The 17,486-nt window shown below is 38.0% G+C and overlaps 1 protein-coding gene across 1 annotated transcript in view; it reads left to right on the top strand.

The window, feature by feature from the left end:
- Positions 1-17,486, top strand: part of LOC100744926 (neurexin-3b-like) — a gene marked incomplete at its 3' end in the record, with an annotated part of 469,693 nt that overhangs the window by 306,078 nt on the left and 146,129 nt on the right. Inside the window, exon 7 of the mRNA XM_033320044.1 lies at positions 4,303-4,463. Coding sequence (XP_033175935.1) covers positions 4,303-4,463 — 161 coding nt within the window. The remainder of the gene's footprint in view (positions 1-4,302; positions 4,464-17,486) is intronic.

The raw sequence follows: 17,486 nt of genomic DNA, 5'->3' as shown, positions 1-17,486 counted from the left end.
TAGTTGACACACTTCCATAAAATTTCCATAAAAATTTCCAGCCAAATAATAACAAGTCACATCGACATATCTATTTTTATTTAATTCCACGAGTTCAAGTACGTAAATTTTTGAGTTGCTTTTATTTAAAACACATCGCCGTGGATTGAAAGGAAATTTACAGCTTACGGATCACAGCTGGTAGTCTTGAATTGCAGATTGTCATAAACCTGCATTTGTTTCGTTAGCAATCGTGTAACGTGCGCATTCCCAAACCTAATCTGGTACTTTTTTTTATTACAATGCACGGATTTTATTACTCGTTTCAATTTTTCTAATAGTTTGTTAAATATACGTACGCGTATGTGTAGGTAAATATTTGAGATGTTTCAACGTTAAACAAGATATTTTACAATTGTACATTTTCAATGATAAAGATATATTTATCTGCATGTTGATTAAAATAGACAGTTCTTTCGTGGAACGTTTCATCGATGGATATTTGTACAATAAAACGCAAGAGATTTGCATTATTAACATTTATGAAAAACATTGTGAACGAGGCTTAACGACAAGTTCATAGGACTTACGAGTTTAAATTAGTTTGTATATATTTGAAATAAAGGTTATTGATGGTCATAATTACGTAGACGACAAAAATGAAATAAAATTGTACAATATATTGGATTGGAAACTAAGTGACTGCGGATTTTGCCATTACCATTTTATGGTCTTTGCTTGGCAATTGTTTGCTTTGAGTTATTTAATTTTGGAAAATTCTGTTTCTAACTCAATATATTTATAATTTTATTGCATTTTTGTCGTTGAACGTTTTAAATATTTAATGGTAATTTTTGTACCTTTGTGGGTTATTCACAATTGTTTGCTTCCAGTTCTTCAATTTGGGAATATTCTGTTTCAATTTATTGGATTGGTAACTAAGTGATTGCGGATTTTTCTATAAAATGGTAATGGTAATGGTAATGGTAATTTTCCAAAATTAAACAACTCGAAGCAAACAGTTGTGAATAACCCATAAAGGTACAAAAATATTTATCAAGGTTTAAAACGTTCAACGACAAAAATGAAATAAAATTGTACAATATATTGGATTGGAAACTAAGTGACTGCGGATTTTGCCATTACCATTTTATGGTATTTGCTTGGCAATTGTTTGCTTTGAGTTGCTTGATTTTGGAAAATTCTATTTCTAACCCAATATATTCTACAATTTTATTCCATATTTGTCGTTGAACGTTTTAAATATTTAATGGTAATTTTTGTACCTTTGTGGGTTATTCACAATTGTTTGCTTCGATTTGCTTAATTTTGGAATGTTCTATTTCAATTTATTAGATTGGTAACTAAATGATTGCCATAAAATAGTAATGGTAATTTTGCAAAATTAAACAACTCGAAGCAAACAATTTTGACTAACCCACAAAAGTACAAAAATATCCATCGAGATTTAAAACGTTCAACGACAAAAATTAAATAAAACTGTATAATGTATTGCATTGGAAACTAAGTGACTGCGGATTTTGTCATAAGATGATAATGGTAATTTTCCAAAATTAAACAACTCAATGCAAACAATTCTGACTAACCCACAAGAATACAAGAATACCCATCGAGCTTTAAAACGTTCAATTATCGCATTTGCGGCTCTAAATTTCAAAATTACAATCCACGCAATAATTTCTTTCGCCGCTAAGAAATTGCACAAATTGCACAATCGCATAACTGTTAAATATAACTATAAACGTAGAAAGTAAAATGTTATCCATAGAATATTTCTTATAAATAATAATAACGACCATTATTAATTATCAAATGATCAGGGGCAAAATTAACAATTTTTAAATCATCGTCTTTTGTGAAAATTTCCATTGGCCCTCGTAGTTATCGTTGTTGCGTAGAGGAATTCCTAGAAGTGTCCCTCGGGACGAGTGTAGTACGTCAGTCGTAGTTAAACCATTGAGCGAAACGCGCGTATCTCCATAGTGCGTCTCGTGTAATTGAGGTTCCTGTTACGATCTTCATTTATTCCAACGTAAGTTTTATTATCCTTTTAATGCAATTCGCCTCTGGCAAGTGCCAATTCTTTCGAGTAGAATTTTACACGAGCATGCTTATCGAACAATGATATTTCTAAACAAATTTCGTACAACTCTGTACAACGAACATCTGAAAAACGTATAATGTACAATTCGATTGACAGAAATGTAATTCCCAAAGGCGAAATCGAGCCTATTCTCTAATTCCAAAAATCTGTTTAGTTACGCAACTCATTCGTATTTAAGCGGTTTGAAACGTTCCGCGATCGACTATATTCCCAGAAAATGTCTCAATTTCTACTAAAATATAGTATGCGTGTGCATGATTAGCGTTTACTTTTCGATCGATCAGTTTTCTGTAAACGTTTTCTGTAAACGTTTCAACGTAGTCGTTACGTGGCAACTGTATTTGTTCGATTGAAATTTCAGCAGAATTATTTTCTCATTTATTTTCGTTCTATTTAAATTAGAATTCCTCCTTCTAAAAACGTCTTTGCATAAATATCCTTCGATAGATTATCCTATAACTAAATATTATAGCAATAAAACGTATATTCTTAATTCAAGGAAAACAAACTATCGTCGCGATCAAACTATTTCAACCACAAGGATTATTTAAATACACTACGATACTTTGTCTCAGAACGTTTAGGAACAGGTCTCCCGGCGATGCGTGTCCTTAAAATTGATTCTTCACTTCGTAACGAAACAATGTAACGAAATAGAATAGAAATTGGCAAATAGAAATTGTCTGAAAAAGGATATTGTTACGAGAAGGGAAATAGCAGGAAAACGGAGTAAATCAATATGAGATAGAAAACTGCAACGAATTGATAAAACTCGTCCATTTCACGGTTACAAATCTGCTCAGCGATAATAATAAAACAGTATTAACCGCGGGAAAACAAGCGGAAATAACGTCATTTGCAGCGCTCCGTTTTCACCAGCCGCGCTTCAAACGATAGACTGAAAAACGGACGAAATAAAAATACGACGAGAAGAAAAAAGGAAAGGCAAAAAAAAAAAAGAGCAAATATAGTCTCGTCAAACTCTCGACAATTTCTCTCGGTAATCGAGCTCGTATCGGATTAGAACTTGAAACGACGTGTATAAATCGCTTGTATCCGCTTACCATTAGTTTGCCTGGTTTTCGTTTCCGGTTTGACTCGGCCAGAAACACGAGCAAAAGAGACAGAAAGACAGAGAGAGTTGGTCGTTAATAATTATCATGGCGAACGAACTGAAAAGCCCGCGGATTATGCTCGGTATATCGGCGAGCTCGTTACGCGCACGAGGGATTAAGACGCGGCGAACGACACTTTATTTTTATTGTTTCCGGGTAAAGGGCGCAGGCGAGTCTGCGGCTTCGTATAATTATGCTTGGGTTACAGACCGGATTAAATACACGTCCGGTCCTGTGTATCTTACATTTACGCCGGATTAACGCGAATTATAATCTCGTTGCGCACCTTCGCTCTTTACGCGCGCAAGGGTTAACGAAGTTACGTATTAACGAGAAATCAGAGATAGGAATATGTTACTGTTTGCGCGATTATCGTTTGTTGGCCGTGCGGTTTATCGAAGTTCGCCTATGGCACAGCCATCGTACACGGAAAACGTAGAACAACGCGAGTAACGCGTTTCGTCGCACAGCCCAATTTACGAACGTACAGTTTACAGTTTGGAAAATTCACTTTGAAAATGCCGCTACACGACGAATTTTTTGTTTTATTAAAATTTACAATCAATTCTCGCATTGAGAATTTTCGGTAATTTTTCCGGCGTGGCGCAGTGACATGGCTAATTATTTGTAATAAGTTAATACTTATTATAGATAAGTATAAATACGGACGACTTAAGCTGGCAATTTTGCGTCTACGATGAACCGATCTTTCGACATTACGAGGCCTCAAAGGGAAACAGCCAGTTCACTGGGATTAATTTTTCTTTGAGATTTCACGCCAAACGCGAATTTCTCTCGTTTTAATCCACCGGACTGTTTCGTATTAAATATGTTTTATTCGTTCACCGAGCAACGCGCTAAAAATTCTCAAATTCTTGCCACGCGAGCTTCGTGTTCGCTAGGTCCGCGTGTTATCCTACGTTCACTCGGGCCAACTTTCGCTACGATTTCAAAGCAGATCAATTTGAATCGCGTTTCGGTTTCCACTGGCTGCTGACGAAACCACGAGACTGTAACCACAAGCCTGCTGTTTAATTCACATCAAAGTAACCTAGCTTTTTTTCTTTCCTTGTGTCATTGCAGGACAGGGAGATGATTATCTGACCGTATCTCTGAGAGACGGAGGGGCAGCCGTGGGCATGACGTTGGCTAAAGGAAGATTAGATCTGCACATAAAGCCAGTCCGAATCCGGTTCGACGATAATCAGTGGCACAAGATCATCGTCCTGAGGAAGGTTCAAGAGGTAATGAGATTCATTCGTTTCATCTCGTTTCCACAGGCTCGTGAAATGGATTGAATTTTATGAAAATTACAAGCAACCAATGATACAACGAGTAGTCGTGAATACTCGGACACTTGTTTACTTTTCACACACATTTTGCAATTTAATGTACAGTGTCACAACTGATAACCACGTACCGACGAATAAATCCTGTGCATTTTCTATTATTAATTTATCGTTATCACGTGGTAAAATTGCTTTTAAATAATTAATGGGTACGAAATAAAATAATCTCATACAGATTAACAAATATCGACAAAATTTTTCGACGAAACGTTCGCGCAAAAGTCGTTCATCCTCGGACTTTAAAATACACACCAAATAAGAAAGCTTTTTCGAAAGCTACGTCGCTACTAGTTTAAGAAATAATTAGTTGATATTAAGAAAAAATGACTCTCTTTTGATTTACTTTTGTACGATGATTTCGACGAAATTTCGGTATCCATAGCGTATCGCTGTTGTGAATGCCCCTTGCGTCTTGACTATCGCGACGCTGCCTATTGCAATAATAAAATTCTACTACGTATTGGTTTTATAAGCAGACGATATGTATCGCTTCTGGTCATTAGTTCACTCATTAATTTATACAGTTTGCTAATATTCGTGTGCTGTTACTGTAAATTGACTAAAGTATACCTGTAAGCCACTTACCTTTTCCAGTAATTTCGTGTCGCACGTGTAATTTACTACTTTGCCGTGGATCAAAATCGACGAAGCTTCCACTGGGGAAGAGCTTGCCGCTTCTAGCGTGCATTCAATTGAATATTTTAAATCGCTCGTCACACGCGCTCCCGTTTCCTCCATGTTTTATTCAACGCCGAAGCGAATAATAAGCTTCTGCTTGCGCGCATCCAGCCCTTTTAATAATGATTCTCCAGGAAGGCAGAGAGCTTAACAAGTTTTGGAAATATACTTGCACGCTGGCGTACTTCTGCATTCGCAAACAAACCGCCTGCTCTCTCCGTATTTGCTCCGTGTCTTCTACCTTTTTTCGCGACATGACGATATCAGTTATCAAGAAAATTCCGAATCGATCGCTGGATCGCTAGATGCTGGCGCTAGAAATGCCACAGCAGTCAAAGCGACTGGTTCCACAATTTTATAAATGTGTCAATCCTCTTTTAGGGATCATGGACCCAGATGGATTAATAATAGCAAAAATGTACTACATAAAATATGCTATTATCACGTATTTTTTAAAGACCAGTCATTTTCACTGGTTTTGTAGAAATAGCCTCTAATTCTAGTCTTAAACAGAGATTTCGCTCACGGGTACTTTACTTTGGATTCTTCGCACACATATTATGCGTATTACCTGCATTGTATGCATTTTTGTACCTTTAACCCTTTGAGCGCCATGAACGCGTATATGCGTCCTCACACAACCATTGAATTTAGGCTATGAACGCATATATGCGTTCTCCACCTCACATTCTGATGATTTCGTTGAAACAAAAAAGAACTGATTATCAAACCGACAAACCAAAACGAAAACCAAAATGCGTAGCAGACTACAATGTCTTTCGTAAAAAAATACATAGCCCACGGTGTGCTTCTTCGTAAAAGGGTTAAATTTCTTTTAAAGACAAATCTCGGAGTGACTTTTCAACGTCTCAGATCTCTCAGATCTCTCAGAAACGCTCGCTCCATTCTCGATCGTTCGTCAACCGTGCAAATTCTCGCTGCCCGGATCTATCGTCCGCTTCACTGCGATTTACTGTTTCGAGAATTCAAAGCCATAGATAAAAGACGGTTTCCTATTTTCGAATTTGCAAATGTATGGAGGTTGCAAGTCTCAGTCGGGCAAACTTCATGAAATATTAATGCTCGGCATCGACATTGGCCGGCTCTCTGTCTTTCATCATCGATCCGCCTCTAGAATTTCGTGAACCTCGCTGAATTCTTTCTCATTGGAGCGTGAACACGGAAAGGAATGTGAGCAGCCACGCTACGATAGATATTAGTCTCGCGGCGTTTCTTCGCGAGCTTGGAAATGTTTTCCAATAGCTGTCACGCCGTTTGCCCGTGCAGCTTCGTTTCTCCTGGCAATTGAAAACACGTCGATAGTCATTGTCGTCGAGTCGGTTCATTAAACTTTATTGTAAATAGCTGCGCGATTTCGCGGCCACTTTATCGACACCGCAGTGCATTTTATCGAACGAGCGCACGACGAAAGGTCGCGTATTCATTCTGCTCGTATAATGTTGTTTAAAGCGGCCGCGTTTGTCCCGTCGTCTATTTTAATATTAAACACGATGCTATTGCCAGGACTCGATATCGGATATTAATGTATCCTCGATGAAAGGAAAATAACGCGAATAGAGTTGAATCTGTTATTAAAACCGTGTGTCAATTTCTTCCCAATCGTCCCCTGTCAAAGGAGAATTGCTATTTTTAATCAAACGTATGAGTACACCTAGTTGCAATAAATTTTATTTTAGCGGCAAGATTCTGTTCTTTGCGTCTCTTGCTGGCATCAAGTTACTCTCATCGAATCTCATCGCACTTGTAGGAAACGTAAATGTGTCAGAAAAATTTCACGAATGTAGAAGATATTCGGTGTAAGATATTTGCAGGGTAAAACGAAAGTCTGTCTCGGTTCTGGGTTCTCAATCGGGTTAATAACAACGCGAATTTGCATAAACGCTTGCAGATTGTTAATGAGATACGTCTTTAATAATAGTTTATTAAATTCGCCAAATATGTTGAATAACGTGGTAATATTTTCGATCTTCAGCAGCCTCGTTCTACGCACACGTCTGATCGTACACTGACCACTGCTACTTGTTCCTTGTACTTGTGCACCTTTCTCTTCGCAGCTTAGTTTATGGTTTAAACATATTTCAGTACGTTCTACTATATGTTTGCTACATATCCAATGCCATAAATATATACGTCATGAGTTTATACAATTTATATAAAAATATACCGTAGATCGACAGAAAGATAGAACAGTCGACGTACTGGTCACGTCTTCCCTGCAATCTTCATTTATACTCAGCTTCTAATGTACGAAACATCAGAAGATTAAAATTGTCCACGTGTGTGTTCTATTTCACCATATTCAAGATTGCCATTTGCTCTGTAGCTGCACTCGATAGCAAACTTTTCGACGGTTCCTGTTCAGTGACTTGCTACACTAAGACCCTATCCTCAGCCGGACGATGGCAGCGCTGTGGTTAGCGTAATTGGCTACGAACGCTCCAGACCCAGGTTCAAATCCCGGCACCCGTAGTCCTGTTCTTCACGATTCCTAAAAGAGACGAAGACAGCGGTCCAGATGGTTGAAAGAAAGCCCTGATGAAGACAAAAATCCTATACATCAACTGTGCCTGTCACGACCTATCCACCTCAAATCTGTTCGATTCAATGTACAGGACTACTGTACACGAGATTCACGCTGCGTTTGCAAGCCTGCAACGCACGGCTATGAAAGAATCAACTTTTCCCGTGTGCGGATGATGGACACTCTAAACGATCTGCACGAAGCCTCGCATTAACCTCGTTAAAAGCGGAAACACAGCGGACTCGGGTCGATTTCGTTGTTCACCATCGGTGTCCCGAAGCAAATAGATCGGCGAACGGACGTGAGAGCAATATCGTTAGTGTGTTCTGGGTATACAGCGACATTCATCGCGTATTACGCGCCATAGGGTCGCTAATGCAATTATTTACGCGTTAACATGGCGGTAGAGGAGAGGCGAGCCTAATACCGGTTTGTCGATTTAACACTGCCACGTATTCGCCATCGTCGAATCGATTCTATTCGCGTCAACAATCATCAGCCGAGCTGGACAGGATTCATTTACTCGGCCTAGTTTTTATTTCCATTCGTTTCGATGCTCGTTTCGCTGTCATTCGCGTTTCAACGACTTTCGTTTCCTTTTAACCGGTTAACTGTATTTTATCGACCATTCGCGGAGAGACGCGATCACGAGAAAGCACGTCAACGAGTATCGTAAATTCCCGTTACGTGGCCTTCAATTTCGCATACTTATTCGCCTGTAATTATATTCTTCCCTTTAGTGTCTTTACCATACAAATTTGTCTATTTTTTCGCATTTAAGAACCTCGTGAAACACAATGTGGCTATAACCAAACGTTTCAATTTGTTAAACCAACAACTCGTTAATTCCCAGGTTTTTACATCGAAGGCTGTGCAAAATTTTGCAGCGATTTTTACCTGCAATTTTTCAACTCACCGAACAACCAGTTAACGCTCGTTTCTTACATCAGCTAACTTCTTCTTTCTTCCTCCTAACGACCCACACGATCGTTCCAGCTACGTTCGCCAACGTAAACGAGACTTCACGCCTTAGTTTTACTGAATTTTCCCGAGCTCGTTCGCCCAATGTAAACCGCAGGACGTTTCCAACGAGCTGCAGTCCAAGCTGTCAGGCTCGTCATCATTCGCTCGAAGAATCCCATTAACGTGCTTAACATCGCATTGACCGGCACCGATCACGGACAAATAGGCAGACGATCGAGCAGTACGTGGAGCGTTGGGGGAAATTAACCGGAGTGCCGTTACCGGGAACATTAGCGCGGGTTCCGCATGGCTTTGGCGACCTAATTCATAGCTCCTTGCACATCCGCAGCCCTTAAATCGTTGGCGTGCACGCTGCCGCGATGCATTCCCCGCGCGGCTATCTCCGATACAAGATAACCGATAGTCCGCCAGAAATAGATAGCCTCTTCTAAGATCCCACGCGGCAAATGAAACGCGATTATGTCCCCGTTCCCTTCGCCAAGATGGACGGCCGTGCGAGGCTTCGTATCGAATTCGATTCGCATGGGACATTGCCGTGATTTAACGTCGTCATCGATCGCACATCGGCTCTGTTATTAGCTTCGATCGGCTATAGGCGAACGATTATGCTACCGATGTTGCTGGAAATTCATATTTTCGCTAGCAGTGATAGGATCATCGTTGAATAAGAATCGTCGAATGTCCAGCTAACTGAGAAATTTTTAGAGATAAAAGAGTCGTAGAAATGTCTCATGCAGTGCGTAAATAAATACAAGCGACGACGAGGGTCGTTCGTCGTGGAGTGTAGCAGCCTGCAAATTGGGATTTAAAATGGAAATACCGCTAATTAAGCGGAGGCAAGAACGAAGGAATTTTCTCGTCTCCAGAGTCTTCCGTGGCGATTCGTTTTTTCGCATATTATCCGTATTTCCACATCTCAAGTGCGTGGTTCTAGCGTTTATTTCTCCCGATTTGGCAATTATATGCAAAAATGGCTTAGCGACATATTGTTCGAAAAGAAATCCAAAATAGGGTCATCAAGCGAAGCTGGAGAAGATCAGGACGTAGCCCGTTGTAGATTTGCAAGATTTTGTTTAGCATTTTTGATATTTCCAAACGAAACAATTATTGTTTGGTATTTCAACAGAATGGGAATCACAGCGAAATGGAAAGCTTGTACATAACAGAGGAACAAATGGCACGAACTTGTTGCACGATAACGTAACATGATATTAGGTCGTCCGGAAAGCTTCTGTCGTTTTAGAAGGAAATAATGGATGCACAATATTTTCCATTTTATATTATTTTATCAAATTACGTACGATCCATTTTCTTCTATTAAAACAGAGATCACAACGTTCGACAGATTATTTTTCATATTTGTATAAAGATGCATCGTTATAAAAGACGTGTCTGTAAAAGAAAGACACTTTTCGGACAATCTAATATAACGTAATATAACAACATAGACAGTGACATTTAGTTACCAAACGTTTCACGATTTTACGCTGAAATCGTCTACTTGATATGCAACGACCTGGCATTTCCGTACAGTGCAGCGACATTCGTTAGCATCGCGAGGCGTATGCGTCAGAAAATCAGGGAACAAAAAGTTTATGCGAGGAAATAAACGTAGAATAAATCGTAGAACGACAGGAATCCATAAAATGGCTGGCATTATGGGACAGTAGATACGACCGAGTCCAAAATCCTTAAATCGTGATTGTGTATCGTGACAGCGGCCGCATTCTCCGCGCTATCGCCGATACAAGATAACAGATAGCCGCAGAGAAATGTGTACTCTCGTTTCTCGTGCGATCGCGCGCGATAAGCGCAACAATATTAATCGCGCACCCGTTTCCAGTAAACTACTCGTGCACAGACTTTCGAAGCGTGTTTGTGTTTGTCGTTGGATCGCCAGAAGATCTTTTAAGGATGAAAATTTACCACAAGCACATATAGAAATTACATTATCGAACATAAATCTGTACGTTATGATGTTCGATTCGGTCATTTTAGCCCGAGGTGTACGATTTTTACGAAAGTCCTACAGCGATCAAATAAACGTTACATTCGACTGTAATTTGTAGAAATAGAACGCTTCGTGAAAAATATGAAGGGAGAATGATAAAGAAATATCTCGGTCATGTCGGTTCGGTGCGAAATGTTTCTACGTCAATACGACCCGGTCGTGTCGGTCCTAATCATACGAAAGACACAAAACCAACCAGCGATCAAATAAACGTTACTTTCGACTTTAATGAGTCGAAATAGCACGATTTATGTAAAAATACCGCTACTTTGTAACGTTAATTAACAAGAAGGTTAAAGAAATGTCTCGGTCATGTCGGTTCGGTGCGAAATGTTTCTCAATACGATCCAGTCGTGTCGGTCCTAATCATATGAATAATAGAAAACCAACTAGCGATCAAAGAAACGTTACTTTCGACTCTAATAAGTCGAAATAGCACGGTTTATGTAAAAATACCGCTACTTTGTAACGTTAATTAACAAGAAGGTTAAAGAAATGTCTCGGTCATGTCGGTTCGGTGCGAAATGTTTCTCAATACGACCCGGTCGTGTCGGTCCTAATCATACGAATAATAGAAAACCAACTAGCGATCAAAGAAACGTTACTTTCGACTCTAATAAGTCGAAATAGCACGGTTTATGTAAAAATACCGCTACTTTGTAACGTTAATTAACGAGAAGGTTAAAGAAATGTCTCGGTCATGTCGGTTCGGCGCGACATGTTTCCAAGTCCCTACGATCCGATCATTTGAGCCCTATACGATTGATTCAAAACCATCAAGCGATCAAATAATCCCTACATTCGACTCGCACCATTTCGTTTCTATATTTCAATCGTCGAGGATGTCTTCGCGATACGTCAACGCGTCCGTTCGTACTCGCGCGTCATGTACACGTTCGATCATCGTGTTCGTGCTAACAGTATTCAACTATTCGCGATGTACGTATCTTTAATAATCAAATTCTGCAAATGGGGAGGAATTGACAACGTAGAAATATAAATTTTCCATTTAAATGTAAACCTGCGTACGTTACATGGAACAATGGTCGAAAAGTAAGGAATTAATTTATGGTATACATTTCGAAATGAATTATTTATTAATAATTAATTAATAGAAATTTAAAAAACTGCAGGTTTGCATTTCCCTCGACGTTCGCTCCATTTGTTAATCAATTTTTACCTAAACATCTGGTCGCGTTCTACCAGCGTATTGCAACATCCACAAAGATATAAACAACGTGGAAAACAAATACGCTCTCAAAGAACAAATTTCCACGGCACCGCAAACTATCTGTCGGGCAGACCAACATGGCCGGAAGCAACGGCAAGAAACTTGGAACTTGACGGGCAAAGTTTGACAGTTTCAATCTAACCGGTCGGCCTGTGAATATACGCAGGCAAGTTCACCTTCCTTGATAACTAGTTCGCCGCTTCCTGTTCGCCGACGTCCTCCGCCTCCGACGTCCTTTCCATTACGGAGGTGGCGAGAATCGTGCGCCGCGAATATCGTTGCGATATTCCTATTGCTCAGCTCTCGTGGACATGGAAACGCGCGAAACGCCGAACAAACCAAAGACCAAAGACGCGACGCACGAGTTCCGCCACGTGTCTCGCTTTTCTGTCAGACGTTCGCAACGTGCAACACGATACGATACGAAATTATTTGCAGGCTGCGCGTGTTACATCTATTGCGGAAAGCAAGCACAATATTGTACAGGATGAACCACGCGACTAGGACGAGCTGTAGCTCCGATTTCGTCGAGGACGGAGAAATATCAAATGTTTTCATAAAATCTATGTTTGTAGGTATTTATTTTTGTCTATTGGGTTGGCAACTAAGTAATTGCGGATTTTGTCGATACCACCTAATGACAAAATCCGCAATCACTTAGTTGCCAACCGAATACATCCATAGCTATAGCTATCACGTACACTGGTGACTCGATCGTGAAATATTTTTCCAGCTAATTTGCAGATGGAAAAGAAGATATATCGACGATTTATACGTAGTAACTCGCGAAAATATCCGCACGTTTGCTCAAATTTTCTACGGTCCATCTGAAAATTTCGTTATGCTGTAAAGAGTGTCGTGATCATGTTAGAAAAGTTTAGAGCAAGTATGATCGTAGGAACTTGGATATATTTATTGCAAACGCGTATTATGGTGATCAACGTAGCAGATATTAATAGCAATTTACTTTCTTCCCATAAATTCTATTTTAAATTTCATTGTAAGGTACTCGCAAGTAACTCACAGTTTATTTTGCGTCATAATTCACCTACTTTGCTGAAATTTAATTTATTAGCAATATCAGAGAATAATATATGCGCTTTATTAATATCTGCTGGTATTAAAATAGTTAAGTAGAATTAACTTGTTAATAAAATAACCGCGAGGTTGAAATTCCGCAGGTGCACCGCACCAAGTTGACGCGTAATTATACGATAAATTTCTACTAAACAATGAGGCGAAATTATTGGATAAAAGATTATTCGCGCCACTTTGCCAGTTTTTCATTTGGCCATTTGAAACTTCGAAGCACCCTAACCTTTGGAAACTTCGACTTTTATTTTTAAGGCAGATTCTGCATAAAATGCGAACAGGCAGACTGATGGGATAGTTTGCTTTTTGTGTACCATTGTATATTTACGATATATTCTCGTATTTCGCGTTTCTCGTAACTTTTTCATATTTCAACCAAGCAGTTAGAGTAAATTACCGCCGAGTATATCTTTCTGTTTGAAGATTCACGCCATTCTTCATTTATTAGTCGAAACGTCATAAATGAAACCGGAGAATTTTTCTCTATCGTAATGGTAACACGAGATTCCATAATTTTAACCCTACGAACATTTGTTTAAAGATTCACGCCATTTTCCATCTATTAGTCGAAAGTCATTAATGAAACTGAAGAACTTTTTTTTATCCTAATGGTGACATGAGATTCCATAATTTCAACCCTACGAAGATGGAGCTTTTCTTTAGCTTGCAAGACGAAATAAATTTTCACTAACTATCATCACGTAGTAGAAACGTACATTTCGAACGGTTTCGCGAAGAAGGCACGATGCAAACTCAAATAAAACTCGAATATCTTCTTCATTTAATTAATAACAATGAAATTCTATATTTTCATCGAGATACCCGAGCAAACGAAACCTACGTAGAGATTCGTTTGGACCATCAAATATTGCAACAAGTACCTCACTTCGTATCTTTTATATTTCCCTATGTTACGTATATTTCGTGTATTTTGCATGAATATATTGTTAAATACGTTAGAAAATTATCGACACTGATATTAAACAAATTATTAAATATATTTCTATAAAGGCGCAAAAATTCGCAGTCCGCTATAAAAGTATAAATTTTGCCTAAACAAATTAAAATTCTCAGTCCACTATAAAAGTATAAATTTTGCCTAAACAAATTAAAATTCTCAGTCCACTATAAAAGTATAAATTTTGCTTAAACAAATTAAAATTCTCAGTCCACTATAAAAGTATAAATTTTGCTTAAACAAATTAAAATTCTCAGTCCACTATAAAAGTATAAATTTTGCTTAAACAAATTAAAATTCTCAGTCCACTATAAAAGTATAAATTTTGCTTAAACAAATTAAAATTCTCAGTCCACTATAAAAGTATAAATTTTGCTTAAACAAATTAAAATTCTCAGTCCACTATAAAAGTATAAATTTTGCTTAAACAAATTAAAATTCTCAGTCCACTATAAAAGTATAAATTTTGCTTAAACAAATTAAAATTCTCAGTCCACTATAAAAGTATAAATTTTGCTTAAACAAATTAAAATTCTCAGTCCACTATAAAAGTATAAATTTTGCTTAAACAAATTAAAATTCTCAGTCCACTATAAAAGTATAAATTTTGCTTAAACAAATTAAAATTCTCAGTCCACTATAAAAGTATAAATTTTGCTTAAACAAATTAAAATTCTCAGTCCACTATAAAAGTATAAATTTTGCTTAAACAAATTAAAATTCTCAGTCCACTATAAAAGTATAAATTTTGCTTAAACAAATTAAAATTCTCAGTCCACTATAAAAGTATAAATTTTGCTTAAACAAATTAAAATTCTCAGTCCACTATAAAAGTATAAATTTTGCCTAAACAAATTAACATTCTCAGTCCACTATAAAAGTATAAATTTTGCCTAAACAAATTAAAATTCTCAGTCCACTATAAAAGTATAAATTTTGCCTAAACAAATTAAAATTCTCAGTCCACTATAAAAGTATAAATTTTGCCTAAACAAATTAAAATTCTCAGTCCACTATAAAAGTATAAATTTTGCCTAAACAAATTAAAATTCTCAGTCCACTATAAAAGTATAAATTTTGCCTAAACAAATTAAAATTCTCAGTCCACTATAAAAGTATAAATTTTGCCTATAAAAGTATAAATTTTGCAATTAAAATTCTCAGTCCACTATAAAAGTATAAATTTTGCTTAAACAAATTAAAATTCTCAGTCCACTATAAAAGTATAAATTTTGCTTAAACAAATTAAAATTCTCAGTCCACTATAAAAGTATAAATTTTGCTTAAACAAATTAAAATTCTCAGTCCACTATAAAAGTATAAATTTTGCTTAAACAAATTAAAATTCTCAGTCCACTATAAAAGTATAAATTTTGCTTAAACAAATTAAAATTCTCAGTCCACTATAAAAGTATAAATTTTGCCTAAACAAATTAAAATTCTCAGTCCACTATAAAAGTATAAATTTTGCCTAAACAAATTAAAATTCGTAAATTCCGCGAGCCACGCGTAACAAACTTAAATAACAAACTTAATTCAAACTTCGCCCCGTTGCAAAAAAAAAGAAAGAAAAAAAGAAAAGAAGAGAAAGATACAATAGGAAATCTCATGGTCAGAGTATCAGAACCAAAGTGTTCTCTCTGAATTCGCAAGCTGCTCGTCATCCGTGAACATTTTCCTCCACTTTCCCACATCATCGAACAGTCCTGTCTCGTCGAATACCTCGTTTCCCCCATTACGAATATTTCCGACGGAATTATGGAATACGCGGCATTCTCGTCGATTGGCAGTCGAGCTTTCGATCAAAGAGACCGGCATACCTTTGGTCCGGGTATGTCAATAACGGGCCGACGTCTTTCGCACCATCTGCTCGCTAGTCGTTCCTTTATGATTGATGAAGCAACCAGCCTGACGTGGACCGATTATATCGCGAGTAACGTGTGTCGTGTGCTACAATAGACGCAGATATTGTACGACGTATGCAAAGAGGGCGATCTTCTTCGTTGGCGCGTGGCAAATGTCTCGCGACACGGTTATTACAATGCTGGCCAAAAAGATAGCCCAAGTTTCTTTAGTTTCTCAATGACGCTTGTTAAGCTTTTCGTCTGTGACGTACGATATTAATTATCAGCTCAGAATACGCGGTTCGTTGAAAATAATTAAAAATATTCTCAGGTTTAGTGTGTGACAAAAAAAATTGATCCGAAATTCCAAGTCACGTTGTATAGTAAATTCTACCGAATGTCCAAATCGGACAAATTGTGAATGTGAACAACTTAAAAAAAAAAAAAAAAAAAAAAAACGTATAGCAGGACACGTAACGGAATTTCCTCGTTCCACGGAATTTCCACGTAATTGCTCATTGCCATGTAAATGATAGCGTTGAACATGTACAGTGGAAAACATGGAACAAATTTTTGAATACGTTCCATCGTCCGATAATCATCGGCTAATGGGCAAATTGCGGATTTTTATGCGCTCGCGGGAAGCTTCAAGACGCAAAAGTGCAGAAAATGAAAAAGATATCCAAAGTGCAGTACGTACAACGTGAAACGAGTCTTTGTCGAGGGCCTACTATTTCAATTAAACTAATTAGCAAATACCAATTTGCATAAATATTCGCTGCCTATTGGACAATTGTACAAAGCTTTACCGAAATCGACGGTCATCTGACTACTCGTCGTTTGCTGTAAACTCGAGTCGCTCGTCACTCGCTCCACGCGAGTTTTTCCATCGTCGAACGCTCAATTTGAAAAGTTAACTGCGATAAGAGAGACGCGCGTTGCTTTTCCAGAGCCGAGCCAGTTGCTCGGCTTCGTCGAATGGCTTAAAGAAATCGTTGCCACCGTGTAGACGTTTGAGCGTTATTCCTGCTATTTTCTAGCCGCTTTTCAGCTGTGTCGTTTCCGGCCTCGCGAGACCCGCTTTAAGCTCGACGAACGACGAAACGATTAAAGAAGGCGGAAGGATTAAAAGACGAAACGCTGTATCGGCGTGTAAAAGTCTCGTCTGAGCGACTGCAAGGAATCTCGTTGCTGGAATTCTCGAAGGAGAATCGCCGTTTCAAAGAGACGCCGAGAATTATCGACAGCTGCGTGGAAAACTTAAATGTTCGAACAATGTTTCGATTATCACTTTGTCGGAAGATTTCAAAAAATCGCCCCATCGGTAGCCAAGTTACCAAGTTCGATTAGTGAAATTAGGAAAGTATTTATCTTCGATCGCTTTGTATTTTTCATCATCTCTGTGAACTTCTTCGTCGTTGATTCGATGCTAAAATTTGTACAAAACGTCTCCATGTAAAACGTAAAACACGGCGAATTAAAAATGCGTTCGTTTTAGATACTTCGCGTGTTTGCTCGTTATCATCGCAGTCTGTAAACTTGCTAGAAATATAAGGAAGATACGAAGAAATATAAAAT

Source organism: Bombus impatiens, unplaced genomic scaffold, assembly GCF_000188095.3.
Source record: "Bombus impatiens unplaced genomic scaffold, BIMP_2.2 scf_0232, whole genome shotgun sequence".
Lineage (NCBI taxonomy): Eukaryota > Metazoa > Arthropoda > Insecta > Hymenoptera > Apidae > Bombus > Bombus impatiens.
Note: the sequence above shows the minus strand (reverse complement) of the source record. Positions and strands in the feature narration are given on the sequence as shown.